The 23646-nt window shown below is 40.2% G+C and overlaps 1 protein-coding gene across 1 annotated transcript in view; it reads left to right on the top strand.

Moving 5' to 3' along the window:
• Nucleotides 1–16937: 16937 nt before the first annotated feature.
• Nucleotides 16938–23646, top strand: part of cblb (Cbl proto-oncogene B, E3 ubiquitin protein ligase) — a gene marked incomplete at both ends in the record, with an annotated part of 45990 nt that continues 39281 nt past the window's right edge. Inside the window, 2 exons of the mRNA XM_083910754.1 lie at nt 16938–17105; nt 17604–17854. Coding sequence (XP_083766880.1) covers nt 16938–17105; nt 17604–17854 — 419 coding nt within the window. The remainder of the gene's footprint in view (nt 17106–17603; nt 17855–23646) is intronic.

Below are 23646 nucleotides of genomic sequence, written 5' to 3' on the forward strand. Positions count from 1 at the left end.
GTTTTACTTTTAGAATTTCAATGTCTTTTATTTTATTTAAGACTTCATCTTCTCTTCTTTTCAGCTCATAATTTTCTCTTTCCAGTTTGTCTTTTTCATTCCTCAACAGTTCCAGTTCTGTTCTTTCTCTTACTCTACTGTTCTCACTGTTTTCCAGTTCTTGTTTCAGTCTTCTGATGGTGTCATCATGGAGCTCTTGTTCTTTTTGTTTTAAAGTCATCTTTCCAACGATGTCTTCAAGTTTCTTTCTTTGTTCCTGAACCTGGACGCTCAGGTCTTCAATGTTGGTTTTCTCTTGACTTACCTCCTCAAACAGTTTGACATTCTTTTCCTTCTTCTTTTGAAGTTCAGTTTTTGTGATTGCCAACTTTTCTTTTTCCACTTTTATATCATGTTTTAACTGGTCATTTTGCCTGTGGATGTCTGACCTCATCAGCTCCAAGTCCAGTTTTTCTTGCTTCATCATCTTGCTCATTCTCTCCAGATTCTCTCTCTCGTGATCCAGCTCAGCCTTTAGTTTTACTGGATCTTCCTTTTCTAACAAAGTGTCTGTGTTCAGTTGACTTCCCACGTCTTTTCTCTGTCTGACCATTTCTGTCAACACTATCTTCTTTTTACTTTTCTTCTTTTGTCTCTTATTAATTACTTGAGGTTCATCTTCCTGACTTTGTAATGGTTTCTCTTCTTTAACTGTGGCGGTGAATGTTTCAGCCTGAAATACATCCTCCTCCATATCCTTGTCCGTCATGGTGCCCTTTTCTCGTTTCTCTACATATTCCTCTTTTATTGATTTGTCTCTCATCTCCAGTTGTCCAAAATGTGTTTGTTCTTGTCGCATGTTCTTTAATGCACGTATCATTTTTTCTTTTTTACTCTTTATAGTCATCTTCATCAGTTCCATGTCTTCCTTTGCCTCGATTATGATCTTTCCCTGAGCGGAGATGTTTCTTTTTTCCTCCTTAATTGCTTCATTCAAGTCTTCACTGTGTCTTTTGATGTCTTTACATTTCTCCATACATATGTTAATTAGTCCCCAGTGACTTTGAAGTAGATTTTCATCATGTGTGATGCCTGACAGCCTCTGTTGCTCCATCTCTCTTCTGTTCTCATCCTTTTCTCTTCGCAGCTTCAGCCTCATTATCTCGAGCTCGTCTTGCTCTCTGATGATCATCTCCAGCTTCTGCTCAAGTTCTTTCTTCCTCTTCCTTTTCTCCCTCTTGAAGGCGTCTTTTTCTTCTTTGAGTTCATCCCACATCTGTTTCACTTCCCAGTGTTTACGAATGCCTTTTCGGACTATTTGCTGATTTTCTCTTTTTCTAAACTCCAACTCAGTCTGGAGCACCTCCATCTCTCTTCTTTCACGTTTAACCTCCTCCAGTCTGATATCAAGGTCATGTCTTTGTTCCATCTCTGCTGCAGCTTGTTCAGTCAGTCTGCTGAAGGCTGTATTTATCTGCAATTTGATACTGTTCATGTTGTCTCTGACAGTGCTATTCTCACCTTGTAAGGCTTTGAGCCCTTCTGTTTGTTTCTCTAAGACAGCGTTCATATTCTCCAGAATTTCTGTGTCCCTTCTTATCATTTCCAGGAGAATGTGAAGCTTTTGTCTTATGTTTTGGGCGTTAATGACCTCTGAGCTTTGGTTTGCAGTCTTACCTTTCACGTTCTTCTGCGCACAAAGCTCGTTCTTCTCTTGTTGAAGTTTGTTCTTCAATATTTCTAATTCATCCCTCTGGCGCATGGATTTCTCCAATCTCTGGTCTAATTGTCTTTGTCTCTTTCTGGTCTCTCTCCTCAGACTTTCTTTTTCATTTTGTACATCATTCCTCATTATCGCAAGTTTTCTGAGCGCCCGTTCACAGTCTTTTCTCTTTATTTCCAGTTCTGACTTCAGCAGCTCCATTTCTCTCATTTCTCTTTTGGTTGTTTGTGCTCTGTCTTCAAGCTCCTGTCTCTGTCTCTCCATCGACTCCTTGAGATGTTTTTCTGCCTCAGCTCGCTGTCTTGCTATTTCCCCAGTCTCTGTCTCTCCGTCCCTCTGTTGTTGCAGTATCTCACCATCTCTTTTTGTCTCATAGCAACTGTCCACTGTCTGTGTTGTGTATTTCTCCAGTTCCTCCTTATCTAGTTTCAACACTTTGTATTTTACTTTTTTTGCAGGGTTGTCCATCTCTGTTTTGCATTCTGCGCTGGCATATTTTTCTGTATCTCCCTCCTCTCTTTGAATGTTTTCAGATGAGTCAGATTCTTCTTCTGTTTTCTTCCTGATTTGATTCTTGTTGAAGTTTTCCAGCTCAGCTCTCAGCAGAGTCAGTGAAAGATAACTGGTTTTGAAGTTGTGTTCTGTAGCTGTAAACTTGGAGCTTATGTCTTCTAATTGTCTCAGGTGTACTTCACTTTCCTTTATAATACGATGTATATTCTCACTTTTAGTTATAGTCTTGACGGTCATTTTCTCTATGGTGCTCTTCACATTTGCCATTTTTTCCATCTTCTCCTCAATCACTGCACTCTGTTTCTGCATTTGAATTTTTAAAAGATCCAGCGAGTCTCTCTCTCTTAAGGTTTTCTCTAACCTCTGATCCAGTTCTCTTTTCTGTTTCCTTGCAAACATTTTCACTGATTTCATGTTACTAGTATCTTCTTCCAGATGCATTTTTACCGTTCTCAAAAACTCTTGGAACTCTTTGATGTCTCGTAACAATCCCTCAGTTTCAACTTGTTCATCCTCAGGATCCTTGTCAGTGTCAACATTTCCAGGTTGGAGTTGAATTGATCTCATGATTTCTTGTGTTCTGGAAATCTCTTTTCTCAGTCTTTTTGTTGTGTCCGTTCCATCTATCTCCTCTCTACACGTCTGCAGATCTGGTTCCAGACTTTCTTGTTGGTTCTCATCAGGTTCTTGTGGTGCCAATTCATATGTGGCGATCTCGCGTTGGAAAACAAAGTTTCCCCAAAAAGTGTCTCTGATCTTATCTTCTGGAAGCAGTCTTTCCACATTTCCACTTTCCATCATTGTCACTGAACCCCTTTCAGTCTCTGGTCTCTGTCTTTGTAGTTCCATTATGTCCAAAATAAGTTTTTGAATGTCTTGATTTTTCTCCTCAATGATCTCCATATCACTCTTTATTTGCTCTTTGAGTTCCTCTTCACTTTCCTTAAGTCTGAATATCTGCTTCTCCATTTCTTCTCTTTGTCTTACATTTGTCATTAAATCATCACCTGTGAATGTTTCTTCAAACACTTCTGTCTGTATCTGTACATAAAGGCTCTGCTTTTCCACTGAATAAATATGTCTGTGCTCTTTGTCTTGATGCTGAGCAGACACGGCTGCTTGTGCGAACTCACCTTCTTCTCTGTCTTCATCTGCTGGAACCTCCTGTGTCTGCTCCATGTGAGATTCTCTGTGTGTTTGAAGTTGAGATTTATTCTGTGAAAGAGAATTTCTGATCGCAGATTCTGTTGATATCCATCTGCTGGCCCAAGCTCTCAAGGAACTCAGCTTATCCTTAAAGATGAGGAGGGAAAAAAGGATGGTTTTATTGATGTGCTGGCAGTTTTTTTGTTTTGTTTTATATTGTACTTTTTTGCCATTGAGTTAAGAATAAGTAAGTTAGAAGTGAAAGTGAAACAACTTCATTGCAAATATGGCTTTAAATGCATTTTTAAAACAAAAACATTCAGGATTGTATATGGTGTATAAGATAAGATTGACATACCATGAATGTTCTGACTTCCTCCTTGCTCTTTTCCATCTGTCTCTTGGCTTTGAGCATTTCCTCCCGAGCATTGTTCATCTCTGTCACAGCTTTTTCTACGTTACCTTTCACATCGCCCATCCTCCCTAATGTGGTTATTATATCTTTGAGTTGTTGTTCGGCCTCCTCTCTTCGCCGCTGCATCTGTATCTTCATGATTTCCAACTCATCCCTCTCTTTCGTCGTCTTCTCCAGCCACTGTTCCAGCCTCCTCTTCTTCTTTTTCTCTTGAAAGTTCTCCCATTTTACTTCTTCTGTGAGGACTCTCTTCCTTTGCAGAGCATCTTCTCTGATCATCTGCAGCAGCTTTCTAGTTTCTTGTACGTCGCAAATGACCTTCTGCATGACCGCTGTGCTCACGCCTGGTGTCTCTACCTGTTCCGCCATCTTATCTTGTCTGTCTAGTGGAGCCTGTTCAGTCTCTTTCTTCATCTCTTTATTTTTCTTGCTCAGTCTTATCATTTTTGCCAGCTCCTTCTTCTTCCTTTCAATCTCATTGCTCAGCACTTCCAGCTCTCTTATTTCTCTCCTTGTCTTTTGAAACCTTTCCTCCAGCTCCTGTTTTAGCCTTTCGTTACTCTCCCTCATGGACTTTAACTCGTCCATTTCTGCTTTAGCTAACTGTCTGTCTCGATCTAGCATCTTTCTCTCCTGCTCAATGTTAGCTTTCATTTCTTGTCTTGTGCGTTCTTTAAGGTCAGGTTTCAGCTCCAGCTTCTCTTTCACGGTCACTTCATCGTTCTCCAAAACGTCCCAAACTTTCTCCATCTCTTGCCAGATTTTGCAGAGTTTTACTCTCACACTGTCCGAGGTGTCTTGTTTCTCTTGTTGTCCTAGTCCCCGCTCCACCTCTCTGACTCTCTGCGTTTCAGTATCGCTTTGAATTTGTGTCCACTTTTGCTTCATCTTGTTGATATATAGATTTAAATCACGTTTGATGTCTTCAATGTGGCTTTTGTGTTTTGAAATATAGTTCTTACTTATTTGTAGCTCTCGATTTATGTCTTCTATGCTTTTCTGGAGTTGTTCTTTTGCCAGATTTGCTTCAGTCATGATGTGCTTGTTTTGGCGAATTGCACTGAGCAGACGGTCAGCATGATTTTGTTTTATCGTGAGCACTTTGTGCGTATCGCTTTCCTCTTTAGACTCGACAAACTTGATAATTTCCAACTTGCGGCGCTCACAGACGATCTCATTGTGTCGTCTGTCCAAAGTTTTTTTTTCCTGGTCGATCTCTGCTCTTATTTTCAGGAGTTGCATTTTCTTTTGAGCGGCTTCACTTTTGTCCTCCTTGAGTTTCTCAATCACCTTTTCCATCTTTAATGTCAGTGCTTTGAACTGATCGTGTTTTTCTTCTGTCAGTCTGTTTATGTCCCTGTGTTGCTGTTCTGTCTTTGTCCTCAGGAATGCAATTTCATGTCTCTGTCTCTGCGATTCTTCCCACTGTTGATCCACTGCTTCCATCATCTGACGAGTCAGTTGTCTTTGTCTTTTAACGGCCTCCCTGTTGGTTTTCATGTTGACTTGTGTTTCCTTGTCCTCTAATTGCTTGACGTTGCTGTGCGGTTGTCTTTGATCTGTTGGTCAAGAAAATAGACAGAAGGTTTGTTTGTTTTTTTTGTTTTCTTTAACAATAGCATGCAGTACATTTACACATATACAGTGATAATACAGTTTGTTTCACAGGCAAAAATCTTAGAATGTAAGATGCACCTGTACCTGCAACAACATGTTAAATAATTGTTATGATCATGTGTATTTCTGAGTGTGTGTGTGTCATGAACATGTGTTTTTTTTTCTGTGAGGGAGGTGCTGCTCAGCTGTTTTGTGTTTCTCTCCCTTGATTTCTGCAGGTGGTGAGGCAGATCCTGATTGGCCGGATTGGGTTTAAAAGGACTGCTGGAGGTGGGCCTCATTCTTTGGCCTCATTCTTTCGCCTCCTCCCTGAGCGCATCTGTGGTGTTGTGGTTTTAAGTTGTGAGTGACCTCCCTGGTTAGTTAGGGAGTGCACTAGCTAGGCAGAGCAATCTGTCCTTCCATCGGTGTATTGTTTTTTGTTATTTTGCCTTTTTTTTTAGAGGCAAATACTCACCCTCTGGTGGGGGTGAGTATTTCAGGGCCTTGGTCAAATGGCTGAGGTTTCTGAGGTTTTGCTTTAAAGAATCCTCGAGCGTGGCACGTTTCGGAAGACGGTTAGCTTTAGTTTGAGTTGGAAGGTACTTGGTGGGGGGGGGGGGTTGCTTATTACTAGTTTTGAGTTGTAAATTTGTTTTGGGAGGGTTTAGTTTAGTTTTTTTTTCTCTGGTGGGTTGGTGGTAATATTAAAGGGGCACAATGGAATTTAATATAGACAAAAATCCCACAATGCAACAGTTAAAGACCTGCAGAAAAGTGGATTTAATGCTGGTCGCTGACCCTCCGCATTAAGGAAATGGAGGCGAAGAATCGTGAGTTAAAAGTACAAGCAATGCATAACACCAAATTTTTTGTTTAAGTTTTGGTTTTTTTAAAGCTGATTTAGGATAATTTTGTAGTGCTGAATCGAAAAGTCACATTGATTTGCTCGATCAGGTCAAAAAATCTACGTATTTGTTTATTTAACCTTTTTGTTTACATGTACGGGTATTTTCATGTGACATGATGCAAAATTCTTTTAAATTTCTAGCAATAAATAAATTCTGAATATTTTGCATGCGCTAACTTATGACTAATTGTTTTATATATATTACAAGTGAATGAAATGGTTTCGGCACCTGCTGCGCTGGTCCTTGCTACTGCAAGACTTTAATATGGAGATCTGCCACATTAAGGGGACGAATAAACCTGTGGTTGACGTGTTGTTAATGTAGGTCAAACTTTTCTTTTGGGGGAGAGATTTTAGGGAGGGGGGTATTATGATTGTGCATTTCTGAGTGTGTCATGCTCATGTGTCCCCCCTTTTATAACCTGCAGTTGAACCTCCGTGTCAGAGGGAGGTGCTGCTCTGTTTTGTGTTTCCCTCCCTTGATTTCTGCAGGTGGTGAGCCTGATTGGGTTTAAAATGACTGCTGGCGATGGCTCTCACTTACTGCCTCCCTGAGCAGCTTTGGTTTTCTCATGGTGAGTATGATACCTGAGTGTTTAAGTTGTGAATGACTTCCCTGGTTCGTTATAGAGTGCACCAGCTGGTCAGAGTCCTTCCATCAGTGTACCCGTTTTATTTTAGAGGCAAATCCTGGGTGGATGCCTGTTCCTCTAGTGGGGGACATTATTTCAGGGCCTTGGTCAAAATGGCTGACGTTTTGCTTTAAAGAAGCCTTGAGCGAAGCACGTCTCAGAAGACAGTTGGGTTTGAGTTGAGCAGTTACAGGGGGTTGCTTATCACTATTTGTCACGTTTTGAGTTTTAAAGTGAAATGGTTTTATGGAGGGGTTTAGTTCCTTTTGTGTGATTCCACATCGTTGTTTTTTTAAATCCCACATTACATTTGTTTTTGTGGAGAAATGTTTTGATTTTAGGGAGGGGTGTTATGATTGTGCATTTCTGAGTGTGTCACAATCATGTGTTCCCCCCTGTATATAACCTGCAGTTGATCCTCTCTGTCGGAGGGAGGTGCTGCTGTTTTGTATTTCTCTCCTTTGATTTCTGCAGGTGGAGAGGAAGGCCCTGATTGGGTTTAAAAGGACAACTGGAGATGGCTCTCACTCTCTCACCTCCTCCCTGCAGCTTGAGCAAACAGCCAGACAGCAGCTTGTTTCGCCTAGAATACCTTTTGGTTACACTCGTTTTGGCCTAGAGACTTTCTAGTTTTCTAATAAAGTCAGTTTTGCTGACACCCAATTTTGGTTTTGTGTTGTACATGTTGTGGCCCTTGAGCTGGGGTTGTAACAATGATGTAATACAGTTTCAAGAAGCAAGAAAATACTTAGGAGTCTTAAACTTGTCCAAAATGTGACTTTTTTTCGTAAAGCCACACATTTTTTAATGATAAAGAAAACTTTTTGCGCTTTTATTGTTGAGTGTTCTTTAAGTTTGCATGGACGGTTTGATCCAGTGTTTTCCAACCCTGGTCCTCGGAACATTGCCCTGCATGTTTTAGATGTTGCTCTGCTCCAGCACACCTGATTCAAATGGTCATCAAGCTCTGCAGAAACCTGATAATGAGCTGTTCATCTGAATCAGGTGTGTTGGAGCAGAGCAACATCTAAAACATGCAGGGCAGTGTTCACTGAGGACCAGGGTTGGGGAAACACTGGTTTAATCAATATGAATGGTATTCAGCAGCAACTTTAACCCTTTAACAAGGGTTAAAGTTAATTATTAATTAACTTTAAACCTTTAACAAGGGTTAAAGTGATTTAATGCTTGTACCGTGAAACCTCGAATCTCTCTACCTTCTCCAAAGGGTCACTTTTTCTTTTTAATGTCCTTGACCCATACACTGGTTGTTGTTGTTGTTGTTATTGTTCTTCGTTGTTAGCTGTATGCACTTTCAAGGTGAAGTCAAGTAAATCTCGTTGTACAACTTGTATAATGACAATAAAGGCATTCTATTCCAAAGGCCACAAGTTAAGATTTGTCAACACTACTGAACTGTTAAAGATTAATTTATCACACAACTATCAACCCACACGTTTAGAATGCTAAAGGGAGTGTCCTACATTATCACAGGACAGCAGCTCCTGATGAGCTGTGATAAGCAGCAATAGTTAAGTCTCCAACTGGTGGCAGACACTAGTATTACACAACAAAAGGAAATTTTTTTCCGGTGTAAATATTAACCAGTTACTCAAAAATGTGTATATAGGGCTGAAATGACTAAATTGCCAACTATGTTGATCTTCGATTCATTACCTTGAGTGTTTTTGAAAACAAAACAGTTCTCTGCTTTTTCAGCTTCTTAAATGTGAATATTTTCTGGTTCCTTCGCTCCATGTAACAAATAAATCAACAAAAGTTAATAATTTTTGGTTTGTGGACAAAAACAAGACATTTGAGAACATAATTTACAGGTTTGGGCAAACACTGATCAACATTTTTTGACATTTTATTAACCAAACGATGACGATAATCGCTGCAGCCCAAGTTGTGTATAATTTGTTAGTGTTAACAGCTAAATCCACTGATTTAAAAAAAACAAGCTTTTGTAAGGTTGGTCTCACTAAAAAGAAATCCTACCACTGTTTTAAGTCAGAGGTAACCCACTCATACATGATCACAATAATGTTCATTTACTAAATCTTATAGATAACACTTATTGTAGACACTTATTTCCCTTTTACGTCATCTTACCTGAACCAGCTCCAGGCTCATGTTCCTCCAGTGAAGGTAGATGCTGATAGATGTTGACTCCTCTGGACCGTGACGTCGCTCCCTCCTCCGTGTGAAACAGCGCCCTCCTCTGTTCCTGAAGCGTTGCTGCTTCAGGGACGGGCGTGGGCTGCTGTGAGATCCAGGCCTCTGCGGCGGCGGCATCTCCTGGTGAACTTGGCTCGGCAGTGACCTGTTGTTGTCTGATCTCCTGAGGGAAAGCTGCTGCTGCAGAGGAATGTTGGTGGGTTGTTAAACGTCCTGTAAGGGCTTGTTAATAATTGCTGCTCGTCACGAGATCGACGAGCTGAAAATGTGTAATAAGTCGACTTTGGCAAAGTGCTCTTGACTGTGACAGGTTCTCACTTCATCACACTTTAGAAAATGTCATAACCTCATCAGTCACACAGGCAGAGGTTGCTGTGTGAGAGTAGAAAAATGTCCTTGCAGTGAATGGAAACAAAAATAAACAGGATAAAATACTACAGTACTCACCATGATCTCTTGATTTGTCCATGTTTCCATCTTACAAAATGAAAACAGCCTGAAAAACACATAATATTTAACAGGCTGCAATTGGAACAAGTCAAACAACCAAATTCCATATTAATTCAGATTATCTTGCGTTTATTTACCTCAGCGTCCGTCTGCTGCGTTGGTCCTCGGTGGTGGTGAAGCAGCTGGAGATCTCTTTGAACACCCGAGAGGCTTCTAAACCTTTTCATATCTCCTCCCTCCACACAATTCTTTGACTGGGTTGTGTCTTTAGGTGTGAGATAGAATGTGCGTATGACTGGGCGATGATGTTTGGTAGGCGAAAAACACCTCGTTTCTCAGAGTCTGTCATCAGCTGATAAGAGGGGACGGGTCTGTGTGTTTGACACAGTGTCCAGGGTTTCCCCTCAGATCTCCTGATGATGTTAATCCCACATGAGCAGGTGGTGGCTCCAACACCATGCAGCATGATTGACCTTTAGTGCAGAAGGTAAATGTGATTATTATATGTATACTTATTATGATAATAAGTGTCTTTGAGTGTGACAGTATTTTTGCACCACCTTCAATGTGGTTTTTGTACCATGGTTTTTGTATAATATATATAAATATATAAATAAATAAATGTAGTTTTTACTTATTTGTCGCTCTTGATTTATGCCTTCTGTGCTTTTCTCAAGTTGTCAGCACCTGATTTTGTTTTATTATGAGTAATTTGTGTGTCTCACTTTCCTCTTTAGATTCGTCAAACTTGATCGTTTCCACCTTGCGGCCCTTGACAATCTCATCACATCGTCTGTCCAACGTTTTTCTGTCTCGAGTTTCTCAATCACTTTTCCCATCTTTAACTGAACCACACTTACTACACGACTACTAATGTTTTTGGGGAAAGAAATTAGACTAATAGAGAGTGTATATGTTTATAATTTTAAGTAAAATTAAAAGTGGAAGCCCTTTATCTTTAGGTTTATGCTCGGACTCAATAGCTTAAGAAATAGATGGAGCAAAACTTTTTTGCACATGTTAAATCCCGGTAAATACATTTGGGTTTAAATTCAGGAGTTAAATATATTTAATAGGGATGGGACATACCAAATTTTTTGTGTCTGACACCGATACTGATTTTAGTTCAATATAGTCATTGAAGCTGTTTGACGCGTTTGTGCTGTCATTTTAAAGACATCGTTCTCCAGCTGTGTAAGCAATATTGTTCTCCCCAAAAAATAAGAAATAAACAGTCTAAACATGACTCAAAACAGTGAAGCATGTGATTTATATGATTTTTATCTGTCCAATATCCAAGCCAGTGATTTTGACCAATATTTAATTATGTTAAAAATTATAAAAAATATACTGTATAACAGGGTTTCTCACTCCTGGTCCTGGGGAGCCACTGTCCTGTATAATATACTATTTTCAATGGACAGTGTACATTACCTTGATATATTAGACGCTATGTTTAATTTTAATCTCAGTCCAAACTAATTTTTCTCTGGTGCGTCTTAATCCAAGCGTGCAGCACATCACAGCCTGGTGTTACTGTGTTACTATGATGTCACCTCTTTGATGAACAGCTAAGTCACGTACAGAATAAAATGAAATTCTATTATCAGTAACACAAGGTGAAATGGTGACAGTCTTCTTATAAATCTGCCATGTATGTGAAAATATAGTCTGATCTGTGAGAAAACAGGAGTATGACACCCTCTAGTGGGAAAACACCAGACACTGGTTATAAAATGAATGCAATGAGATTAGATTTTTATGTCAGTGGTTTTGAGCCCTCCCTGGCTGTGTCAGCTAAAGGCGCAGTATGTGGTGTTGTTCGCCAAGTAAAACCATTACCAGTGTAATGTTTTACAATTCCTGACATAATTATAATAATTATTATAATAAAAATAATAGTGAGCATCTAAACAACCGCAGCTGTCACTGTTTAATAAGGGTCCATCAGCCAGTAGCCAATCCTCTTTTTTCTTTTGTTGTTATTGATGTTCTTGTGTATTCGTCACTGATCCACTGAGTGCATTCATTCATTCATTCATCTCTCTCGTAATAAGACACACATCGTGTTCCATTAGTAACGAGACTGGAACGTCTGGAACGGTTCGTGTTGCACACACTTAACTCTGAATATAAGTGATATATGAGTGTTTTGCACTAATATTTTTATACCAAACACAATATTTGTTACAGTTAATGCAGTAAATTACATATATATATGAGTTTTTTCTTTGCTCACCTAAAAATGTGGTGTTCCATTATAAACGATGCTCTCTCTTCTCAGTGCTCGATGTTCATGCCTGGAAAAAAGGATCATATTCATCTTTGATGTTTTAGACTGTAAATATTTGAAAAGCAGCAAAAGTACCTTGTATTTTGTTCAGAGTCGAAGTGAGGCAAATAAAATGTGTTTTTTTTGCTGTAACGGTAAAATATTTGGGCATATACTCAAAAATACTCAAATTTAAGGCAGAGATGACTCTTATTACTAAGATAAATTATCTTATTTATAACACTTCTAACTCACGACATACACTGAAATACTGTGCTGCAAATGTGACGTTACCTTGAGAATTTTAACCATTCCTGAATGACTGTACTGTACTGTACTATAACCTGGAACAGTAAAAAAAAAAAGCTCCTTTTCAGAGCATTTGTCCTTGATGCTTGTTACCACAGAGACGCAGCAGTCCGACCCTGACTGTGTGAACTGCACGTGACCGTGCAAAAAAAAACAAAAAAGCAGACCTGTCTTAGTCGCTCTCTTCACACTCTGGAGCAAACGTGGACGTTTTCACAGCAGCGTGAAAGGCTTTGCATCATCACTGACACACAGTGTTGAATGTTACATTCACACATTAGCACTAAAAGTATAATGGATGGCACTCGTGGGGGTGTTTCAATATGTTTTTTGTTTTTTTTATATACAAGATTTAGGTGAAAAAAAACCAGAAATTGCACTGACTTATTTGGGGAAGTCGTTCTGTGTTTCACATCCAATCCGTAAAACATCGTCCTGTGCCTTTAGGACCTGTGGGAAGCAGATAAAAAAGCACAATTATATTATATATTAAGAAGAAGAAGAAGAATCCTAGAAGAAGTTTTTAATGACATAATAATAATTAAACCCATATTGACATGCAACATGTGTGACATTTACATTTTGCTGTAAAAAAAATACATGTAACATGTGACTTGTAACCTCACTGATACTTTCCCTTATCCTGTAGCTATTTCAAAATAAATGTCTGGGGCGTGTTTTAACTAGTTATATGCTATAACTATATCTGTATTTGCAGGAACTTGTTTGTAAATATTCTCCATTGGCTCCCAGTGTGTTTTAGAATTGATTTTATATTTGAATATAAATATCTAAATGGTCTGGCTCCACTCTACCTCTCTGATCTGCTTCAGCCATATGTTCCCTCTCTGAGGTCCTAAGGTCGGCTGACCTCCTGACCTCGGTTATCCCTAATACCAGACTGAAGCTCAGTCAGCCCAAACAAGACTAATAAATACATGTGAGGATCAATATGATAACATCTGTTTTACGCTGTGAATGGAAAACAAAAGCTTGGCTAAAATGATGTTGCAAAATACAATGTCAGAAATGTTTTATCAGAAATTGTTCCAACTCTCCACTCCCTGTGACTCCCTCAGGCCTGGGAGTTTTCATATTTATTATAATTGCATTCTCTCAAAGCTCCATCACTGGTCTGTTGTGGTTGTGTTGTTGTAGTAATCACTGCTGCTGCCGTAATAACTGTCTGACTCTGCTTCTGCTGCACATTTTGCTCTGCTTCCTGAGTTATTTCCGCTATTACACTGCAGGTTCTGTCCACGGTGAGAGGAGCTGTGTGGATTTGTTTTGGGAGCGGCTCTTCTCCTGTCACTCTGCCCTGTGGCTGCATCAAGACGCTGTAACAGCCAGAAGTGAGAGGCATTTCACCTTCAAAATAAGAGCATGGAGTCTGTGGAGTGACGTGATTCGAATAGTTCAGACATTGAACATAAATTAGAAAAAGGGACCAAAAAAAAAGAATGGTTTTGGTTGAACAATACTGATAATACATAAGAAAACAACACATGCACAATAAGTGGCCACACATGTGAAAATAAATGTCAGGGACCGGTTTTCTTGTGCATTTCTGATTTTCACACAATAATATAATCCAGACATCTAAAAGAAAAATTGGAAAAGTTCCCAGAAAAAATGTGAAATATTGCACAAAAGTTCTTCGACTGAGAGTTCATTGAGGTAGAGAATATCGTGTGTTGGAGTGAGGAGGTGTGGAGTAATGTGAGGAAACAACCTTCCTTCGACTTAGTGCAAGAAGCAAATATTACAACAATATAATAGAGTTCTGATAGCTCTTAATGGAGGGCCACACAAGTTGGTGTAGTGGTTAGCAACTTGCATTTGTTTGCATGTTCTCCCTGCATGTGTGTGTGTGTTTTCTCCAGGTTCTCTGGTTATGGTTGTTTGTCTTGTATATGTGGCCCTGTGATGTCCAGGGTGTGACCCCGTCTTTCGCCCTTCGTTAGCTGAGATTGGCATCAGCTGCGACCCTGATGTGGAGGATGAAGCAGGAGAAGATGGATGGATGGATGGATGGATGCCTTCATGGAAAATAAGTTAGGGAAACATACAACATATTTGAGAACACATAAATATAAACCCTAAACAGAAATAAACACAGATGATAATATGAGAACTGACTCTAAAGAGGATAACAGCAAATATCATGGTGGAGGAGCAGGAGACACAGCCTTAGGGTGAGGGACTCCCACAAATGTGGACATAGAGACACTCAACTTAGGGGACAAGTTCCACATTTTTCTGGAGGTCTATCAAGTTAAAAACAACTGGCAGCCATTTTTATATCATTTTACAATAATAACAAACTATAACAGGTTTATTTTGAAGCCATTTGAACGAGAGGGGCTTTCTTCCAGGAGGAGGTGGGCGTTAGTAAAGTGTAGTAAAAGGCCGTGACCATCACCAGCGAGGGTCACCACACACCTTACCCTGACACCGGGGCTCATTGTCCTCCCTCGGTGAGTGCAGCTTGACACGGCTGACATCCTCGGGGAACCAGTGGGCGTCTGCTGGTCACGTCTGTCATTATAAGTTTGGTCAGTTCCTGGAAAATATTGCTTCACACTCCCATTGATCCTCCTACCACTGGAGCAGCTGCGTCAAGCTCACCAGCGAGCACGGGAAGTGACTTTGCGCCTTCGAAGTAAAAGCACTAAACCGAGCACGACTGCGTGGAACGGATAAAGTACTGGGCAGGTTTGTAATAGCGTTATGAACAATTTATCACAAAGAAAACACTTGGCGAGTCAAATTTAAAAAGCAACATGAAAAATGTATATTGTGTGTAAGTGGTTGGTTGATGTTGAAATGTATAACCGGATGTAGCTTTGTGTGTATAACCTAGCTTGACAGGGGCTGATAACGGCGTAGAAAACACACATACTCTCGTAGAGTCAGAGCTGCCAGCTCGGTGTTAACACTTCTGACCAGCTCCTGGTTTTCAACGTGTCCAACAGCTTTGTGGACATGGACAGGACTCTGTGACGGAAGGACAGGGACAAGGGGGACATTTCAGCGACAGTGCGCGCCTCTGGACTCTGTGGGACACTCCTCGGTTGTTGTTTTTTGGGTTGTTTTTCGTCGTCACGTTGGTCGCTGGATGTGGATCACAGTGAGCAGGGATCCCAGCAGCAGACTGACACTTTAGTCCCTGGTGCTTTGGCAAGTTTTTACGCCTCTGGGTCGTGGATTCACGTGAGTTCCTGTTTAAAAACAGTAGTTTTCTGAGGACTCTGTGCTTTATGACTTGTTCAGGCAGCTGCAGGATGTTAGTTTTTGTTTTGTTTTGTTCCCCTCCAACACTTTTATGAGAGTAGAACTGGAGCAGAAGTCACACAAAGGACACAGGAACAGCTTTTAATGATCAATGATGCATACAGTATAAACCTCAGTATGTGCAGTGCTCAATACATATGTTAGACTTTATTTAACTTGTATAATACAAGTAAATTAAAAAATACCCAAAAATTAACCAAGCATAACATTCAACCACTAAAACTACTTTTTTTCTGTTCAGGCATGTAAGTAAACAACTATAATTTGACATCTTAATCCAGATATAATAATGTGCTTTCCTATTTTTACATTTAAATGTACATGGATAATAGTAATAACTATATTATTGCATTAAACAAATCATTTCAGTGAGTGAATCATTACAGAAACATAAGAAAATTATTTTGATAATTGCCAATGCTGTTAATTCAGGGCGTACATTGTGTTGTGGTCTAATAAATCTGTTATACACTGAAATGTAGAGCAAACAACAGTAAGACGGGAAACATGTAATGTTGTTATATTTACTTTATGGAATGTAGAACCAATTTGGTATCTGGATTTGAAATGGAGCACACCTTAAATGTTTAATCACTGTGATATTTGTTATAATGATAATAAACCAGATTGAAATAAGATGAAGATCTGTCAAAAAACATATAAAAGAATGGATTTAAAAAGTTATATGAATGAAAATAATAAATGCATACAATAAAAGGTGAATTAAATGTAGTAAAATTCTATAAAATTGTAAGAATATCATAAAAAGTGAGTTAAATCCAGTACAGTTTATTTTGGTTGTTATATATTATATAACAACCAAAATAAATAATGCTATTAATAAAAAGTGACAGGAAGAGATAGGTTATATGTATATATATATATATATATATATATATATATATATATATATATATATATATATATATTCTTGTCTCTGATCAAACGAGAACAACCAGCCATTAGTTTAATGTGTGGTCTGCTTTCACCACTGAGAGTTGAAACATGAATTTGATCCACGGCGGATGATGAAGATCACAGCATCATGTCAGAGAGGCCGCAGAGCCAGAACAATGAAGCTGCAGCGACCTTTTGTCAGGAGGTGTCCGAGGTTGCCGTCGCGGTGGCACAATGACGGAGTGAGTAGACGAGAACAGTCGGGAGTTCAGTGTTGAAACGGGAGCCTCTGAACACCTCAGGCTTCAGTCAGAACACACAAAGGCATGTTCAGGTAGAAGCTGAACACCAGGTCAGGGACCAGCAGGACTAATAACATTGCCATGTTAATGAACCACAGAGATGCATCCTCTTCTTGGGATCGTGTGCAAGTGAGAAAAGTATCTGTGAGGTGTAGGAGAGCAGAGATGTGGACTTGACTCATTTTTGGTTGTAGGAACCACAACAAAGGTCCACCATAAGTGATTATTTGTACCAACTGAAAGGAAAAGGATGATTGTATCATAACAAATGTTTTCCAATGACAGTAATTCCCTTTTTTCCTCCTCAGTGTATAGGAAATGGCAACCGCTCTCAGTGGACGGAACCCTGGCGGACGAGGGCCGCAGCGGAGCAAAGGTCGGATTCTGGGCATCATCGACGCCATCCAGGATGCCGTGGGGCCTCCCAAACAAGCAGCCGCTGACCGGCGCACTGTGGAGAAGACGTGGAAGCTCATGGACAAAGTTGTAAGTTAGTGTTAGTGTTGACGCTCGCACGCCTGTCTGCCAGATGGTAGCAGAGGCACATGGGGGGAGGCGGAGCCAAAGCAGAGCGAGCGCATGTGTCCCCTCCTCGTCTTGTCTAATGGTGTGTTTGATTAATTGAAGCCTCTCTATTGTTGTGCAGCGTAGCTGAGCCATGTTTTTGTCAAACAAGAGGGGAACTGATTTATTCATCAAATTCACTTCCCTCAGTGAAAGTACACATGGAGCTCAAATGGTGTCTTTTAGAGAGTATGATTTTGCTGTATTGTTGTGCCAAATGTATGTAGATTCACTCTCTGAGATGTGGTGAACATGCCTAAAGATGAAAAAACACACTAGAAAGTCTTCATAACACTGCGGAAATCTGCATCAAAACATCTCCTCAGGGTGGGAATTCTGCCTCAAAAACCCCATGTGAACTGCGTCATAATCTGGTAGAAAATACGATCCTCAGGAAACGCTCATTTGTGCGTCTCACAGGTGCGGCTGTGCCAAAACCCCCGACTCCAGCTGAAGAATAGTCCGCCGTACATCCTGGATATCTTACCTGACGCCTACCAGCACCTGCGGCTCATACTGGGCAAGTACGAGGAGAACCAGAGGCTGGCGCAGCTCAGCGACAACGAGTACTTCAAAATCTACATCGACAGCCTTATGAAGAAGTCCAAACGGGCCATCCGGCTCTTCAAAGAGGGGAAGGAGAGGATGTATGAGGAGCAGTCACAGGACAGGTAAGGACTTATATCGTGAGTGTAGTGTTGCACAGAAGTCTAATAGAGGCCTTTACCTGTCTTCACTGAAGCCTCTCAGTCATATTGAGTTTCATTTGAACATGAACATGGACAGATGCACTTGTTCAGGCAGGATAAGACGCCCTGAGGCCGTCTGTCCATCTCCCTTCAACCTATATTGAAGCGTTTTGTTGTGATTTTTTTGTCCAATTAATTTGGTTCTTTTTCATTTCTGGATGTCTTTGCAGCACAGGTAGTTGCAGAGTAGTTCTTGCTCTCTGAACTGTACTGTGATTATTCTAAAGTCTTATCTAACGGGTCCAAAAAATGAGCGTAGGCTGTAAAGAGAAGCAGAGGAGGTGCAGAGTTGTTGTTGTCTGCCTCACATCACTTGATCTTTATTACTCTGAAAGGTTATTATTCAATTATTCATCAGTCAGAGAGGAGGGGGGAAAAAAATCCTGTCTGTCGTATCTTAAAATGACGTTTAATATATCACAATTTTTGTTGATTTAAGCACTAACGCGTTTCCTCACAGTTCTGAGGTTACACTGCGTTCAGGCCACCTAGTTCCAGTCAAAGCTGTGTGCAGGGAAAGATAGATCTATACGCTGTACTGTAGATGCCGTCGATCAATCAAACAGATTTTTTTCATTTTCCTGCCGGCGACCGCAGTCACTGAGGCAAGACAAGCAATTACAGAAGTGTTCTCGCTTAAATCTGGAGTTTTTATGGACTTTTTTATATTGTTTTGATACATAGGCATACAGGACTGCAGCAACCAGGGTTTTTAGTGTTTACTCTGAAAACCCCGATCCCGTGTCTATCTGTCCTATAGCTCAACATATCATCTTACACGCTTGAAACCTACTTCTAAAGCATTGATGAAATCCTTTTTTTTCTTTTCAACATTGAAGTCCCACACAAAGTTGGAGCCAAAACAAATAATACTGTCAGCTCCATTGCTTTCACTACATCTTAACCCTTTAACACCTAAGCTTGAAATTTAATTTTTAGCTTATTTTAACCAAAAAATGTCCAGGAAAATGTCCTGTGAATAAGTGACTTTGCCCATTTTGGCAGTTATTTGCAATTTACTGCAAGTTAAAATAATATATTAACAATTTAAAATGAAGAAAAACACTGTATAACAAAATAACATTTGTTGTTTCACTGTTCAAAAACAGGCCAAAAAATGGAAACTATGTACAGGCGTTTTTTCCAACTCTTTAACCAAAGATGCTAATTTGCCGACTTCCTGCAACAGCGCGAGGGAAATTACCGTAATAACCAGGCTTTCAGAAACCGATGGGATTTTTTACGGTAGCACAAACCATTGCGCAATTGCGCAAACGTGTCGTCTGCAATACGCTCGGTGGCAGTGTCTGAACTTAAACATTTCTAATTCCAAATTTCATATATTATTACTCATAATTTGCTTTTTGTTTTAAATCGGTACCTTTAAATAAGCCCACTGTGGTGGCGGGCAGGCGGCAGCGATGTGTTCAATACGAGCCTGGCTGACTCAGATTGTGCAGCGAGTGGGAGGCGGAGAGAGATGGAGAAGTGAAAGAGAGGAGATTCAGAGGGAGGAGAGAGAAAGCAGGGACACATTTAGCAGAAAATAAATATTGCAGTGACTCTGGATTATCTGTGTACAGCAGCAGCCGCCGCCGCTGTTGCTTTTTCTTTTTCCACCCCATGTATGCTTTATCTCACCGTCCACTTGACTTGGAAATTGAATTCATGTTCAAATGTCACATTACTGTCACACTGCGATAGAACGCGGTGACATTGCCAGCAAGCGTGGGGTTGCTATGCTTAGGTCAACGATGAAGTTAAAAGAAAAAGGGCTTCTTTTTTTGGATGATGATGATGATGATTATGAAATGTTCTTTGAGCTGGAACAGTTTTCCTCTTTAAACATTGACCTAAGGCATTATGATCACTTAGCAGGCTTATTGACTGCAGCGGCGGATGTAAGGAGAGCGAGACACCATGTGCAGTCTGGGGTTTCGACTTAGCAATAAACTTGTTGGATAACTTTTAAGTAAAGGGAGTGTAGACTAATCGATTTTGTGACCCAAACAGACAGAGACGTTCTTCTTCTGATAATTAAGGGGTGATTCTCAGGAGATCTCTGTTTGTCATGTGTAGAGCAGAGGGAAAATCCCCCACATGCACTTAACATCCTGTTATATATTTCCTCTCTGTTTTAACTCTGAAAAAGTCACAGAGCAGAGGTTTTGATCTGTCTATCTGACACCCACTCTTTGATTTTTTTTTCTCTCTCTCTCTGTTTCTCAAACATGAATTCTTTTGTGTTGCTTTGAACTTTTTTTATTGTCTCAATCGTTTACAGCCTCCAGCCTGGTTTGGCTTCATGTGTCACATCATTAACGCCGCTTACGATAATCATGGAAAAGTGCAGTAAAAAGAGGGGGAAACAAGCTCACCTGAGTTGAGGTGCTGTCCACTTTAATTTTCTCTATCTTTTCTTTTATAATTAAGTAACACAAAACAAAGCAGAAACCCTGACAGCGCTGTCATTTAATATTGGCACAAACAACAGTGAGCTTAATAACAACAAATTGCTTTCCTCCCTGCAGCCTTTTAGATGTCTAATCCCAAACAGTTTTCATGAATAAACTTTGGCAAAAACATTTCTGACATCGTACCATGTCAATTTACGACGTTTATGCTCGCACTTAGTTCCTCTCCCTCACAGCCACTTGCTTTTTCCTTGGAATATTTGACTATTTTACTGTGTTCCATTGCATGAAATGTACAGCACTGACTTTCCCCTGCACTGGATGTAATAGAGACGGTAAAGATGAGCAAGTCAGCACAAAGTACATTCTGACGTGGGAGGATGTGAAGAACCCCCCCTCAGTCCTTTTTATCAGCAACTCCGCCTGTGAATAAATGTTGTTTTACACAACAGTCAATATCCTCTGACAAACACGCGTGGAAAAGACACACAGTCTCTCTCTCTCTTTCTTTCTTTGAGGGAACCAGTAAAGTGATCTCACATCTGGTGTCACATCTGTCCCCAGAGAGACGCGGCGCAGGCGGCCATATGTGGCTCGATGCTGTGCCTTTGTTGCGAGTCTGTTTCTCATGCTTGATTAACCGCGGCGATCGGCCCTCAAATCTTTGCTCAGGGCTGCACTCTGATGTCTGATGTCCATACATCACAGCCAAAGCCCCCCTCCTCCCCCTCCTCCCCCTCCTCCCCCTCCTCCCCCGGTCTCGTTACCCTGTCTCCATTGTCCCAGACGCCATGTCTGACCACCTGATCCGCACATACCCACCGTGCTTTCTCTTCCATGTGCTGAGCGAGACACAGATGTGATAGGAATATAAATTAGGAAATTAAAGCAATAGACAGTTGCAATCAGCTGGTACAGGAACTTTTCTCTTCCTATTAAAACACTTATGTGTTTTTGAGTTAATTAACATGACCCTGAAGTCACAAATTCACCTTTATAGCCTCTTTTGAATTAAAAAAAAGACCCAAGAGCCGCTTTGTGTGAGTCTGCAGGTTGTTATAGTTAATTAGGCAAATTAATCAAGATTCTTTTTTTAATGAAGTCTTTGTTTTTTTTTAGAACAAACGTTTGGCAGTGACAAAATGCCTCCTCTCTGCATTAGTAAAAGAGCAATCAAAAGTAGAAGCGGAGTGTCAGGGAGACGGAAGACGGAGGTGCATGTTGCCAGTTAGTGTTGGAGGAAGTGGACATAATTCTGTATTCAGTCAGATTCATAAAAAAAAACTGGCCTCAGCAGCGAGACCTGCAGCCACAGCAGAAAATGACATTGACAAACACGGGAGCCGCTGCTTTCATAACTCACGGCGGAACGGGGATCACTTCGCTGCATTAGGCTGAGCTGAACTTAATGTGGCTCTGAGGCTACGTTCCATACTTTCATTTAAAAACTGCTTTTTCAGACGGAAAACAATCTGTTTCAGCTCTGTATAAGAAAGAGTATATATATATATATTGTACATTATGTAAATATCCTGATTACAATTTGGTAATATCTTTGCTTATATTTGATTCTTGTTTTCTTTGTTTTTTAATGTATATTCTGTTACCATTTTCATATTTTTATTTTTTTCATTGTCTATTCTGCTCTTACTGCTCTGCCTTTTAGCCTTTCACTGTAGTTACAAGTGAATTATCCCGGTCTGGGATCAATAAAGTCTAATCTAATCTAATCTAATACTAAAACACTGAAAAACACGTATCATGTGACCATGCAGGTACACTGGACACTGGACATCCTCGTGCACATGTGAACGTGAGGCTGATTACATAATATTATGAGAATAAAGTCGTAAAATTGCAAGAATAAAGTCAAAAGATTATGAGAACAAAGTTGTGATATTAAAAAAGTTGGAATATTACGTGAATGAAGTTGTAACATGAGAATAGAGTTGTAATATCATGAGAATAAAGTCATGACATTACGAGAATAAAGTCGTAACATTACGAGAATAAAGTCGTAACATTACGAGAATAAAGTCATAACATTACGAGAATAAAGTTGTAATCAAAATCTCGTAATATTAAGACTCTGTACTCGAAAGATTCTATTTGTCTACTTTCGGTTTCAGTTTCATCTCTGACTGCCGAACAGGAAGTGACTGAAAGTAACTGCGTTATCGTTTTAAAGGTCTCAGTTTCTGTCTGTCCACAGTAAAACACAGCTATGAAGGTTTTAAATGGAAACGTGGCCTGGAGTATTTTTAAAACTTCTAATTTTTTGTGCCTCTAAAATGTCAGACTAGTGTAGATGTGATGGGCGGATCGGGAGCAGAAATTGTGCATTTTTACAACAGCACGCCAAAATACTTGGTGAACTCCACAAAAACAAAATTCCCCACTCAATCACTTAACTTCAAGTAGAGTAATTACACAATTACAGCCCAATTAGTGAACTGTTCCCCTTTTTTGTCACAGACAGTGGTTTAATCCGTTAAAGGCTGTGAAGATGCTGGAAATTCACATGATGCATGTGTGTAGTGTGTATATAATGTACAGAGCACAACTGACAACAGTGTGACTGCTATCATCTCTAGTGTGTGTGTGTGTGTGTGTGTGTGTGTGTGTGGCCACGCCGCTGTCTGTTCCTCCTTCCTGCTCCTCGTCCCGCTGAGCACATGTGAAGTGATTTGCGTGGCGTTTTACAGCCGTCCTGACGGCGGCGGCGACGCCTTCAGCTGCTTCCCTAAAGTGATTGTCTCTAAATCAGCTGGATTAAAAGTGCACGTCTTTTGCCAGGAAGCAGTTGCTGCAGATAAAAAGACAATCTGACCACTCGCTCGCTCTTCCTCCCTCCCTCCCTCCCTCCCTCTCTCTTTGGCCCATTTACTCACCCGGCCCCATCTGTTTGTGAATAACCCCTGACTCATAGTCCACTGACATGTTAGAGAAACATGCTCGCTATGTTTGTGATGACGATGACGACGATGATGATTCTCCAACGGCATTAATTGGGCTCTGAGAATGTAAAAAATTAAGGAAATCTCTTATGTCTATTACGGGAATCCCAGTGTTTTTTTTAACTTATTATTTTCATCATCGGTCAATCTGTCGATTATTTACTCGATTAATCGAGTTATCGTTTGTTCCATAAAAAGTCAGTTTTTAATGATTTCTTTGTTACATGGAGCAAAGAAATCAGATAATAGTCACATTTCAGAAGCCAAAACAATCAAAAAACTTTAAAATTGAAAAAAAGCTTCAAACCGACAGTTGTTTCAGCTCTAGAGCCACGTAAAACAT

The sequence above is a fragment of the Microchirus variegatus genome, assembly GCF_963457635.1.
Source record: "Microchirus variegatus genome assembly, chromosome: 2".
In the NCBI taxonomy this organism is placed as follows: Eukaryota; Metazoa; Chordata; class Actinopteri; order Pleuronectiformes; family Soleidae; genus Microchirus; species Microchirus variegatus.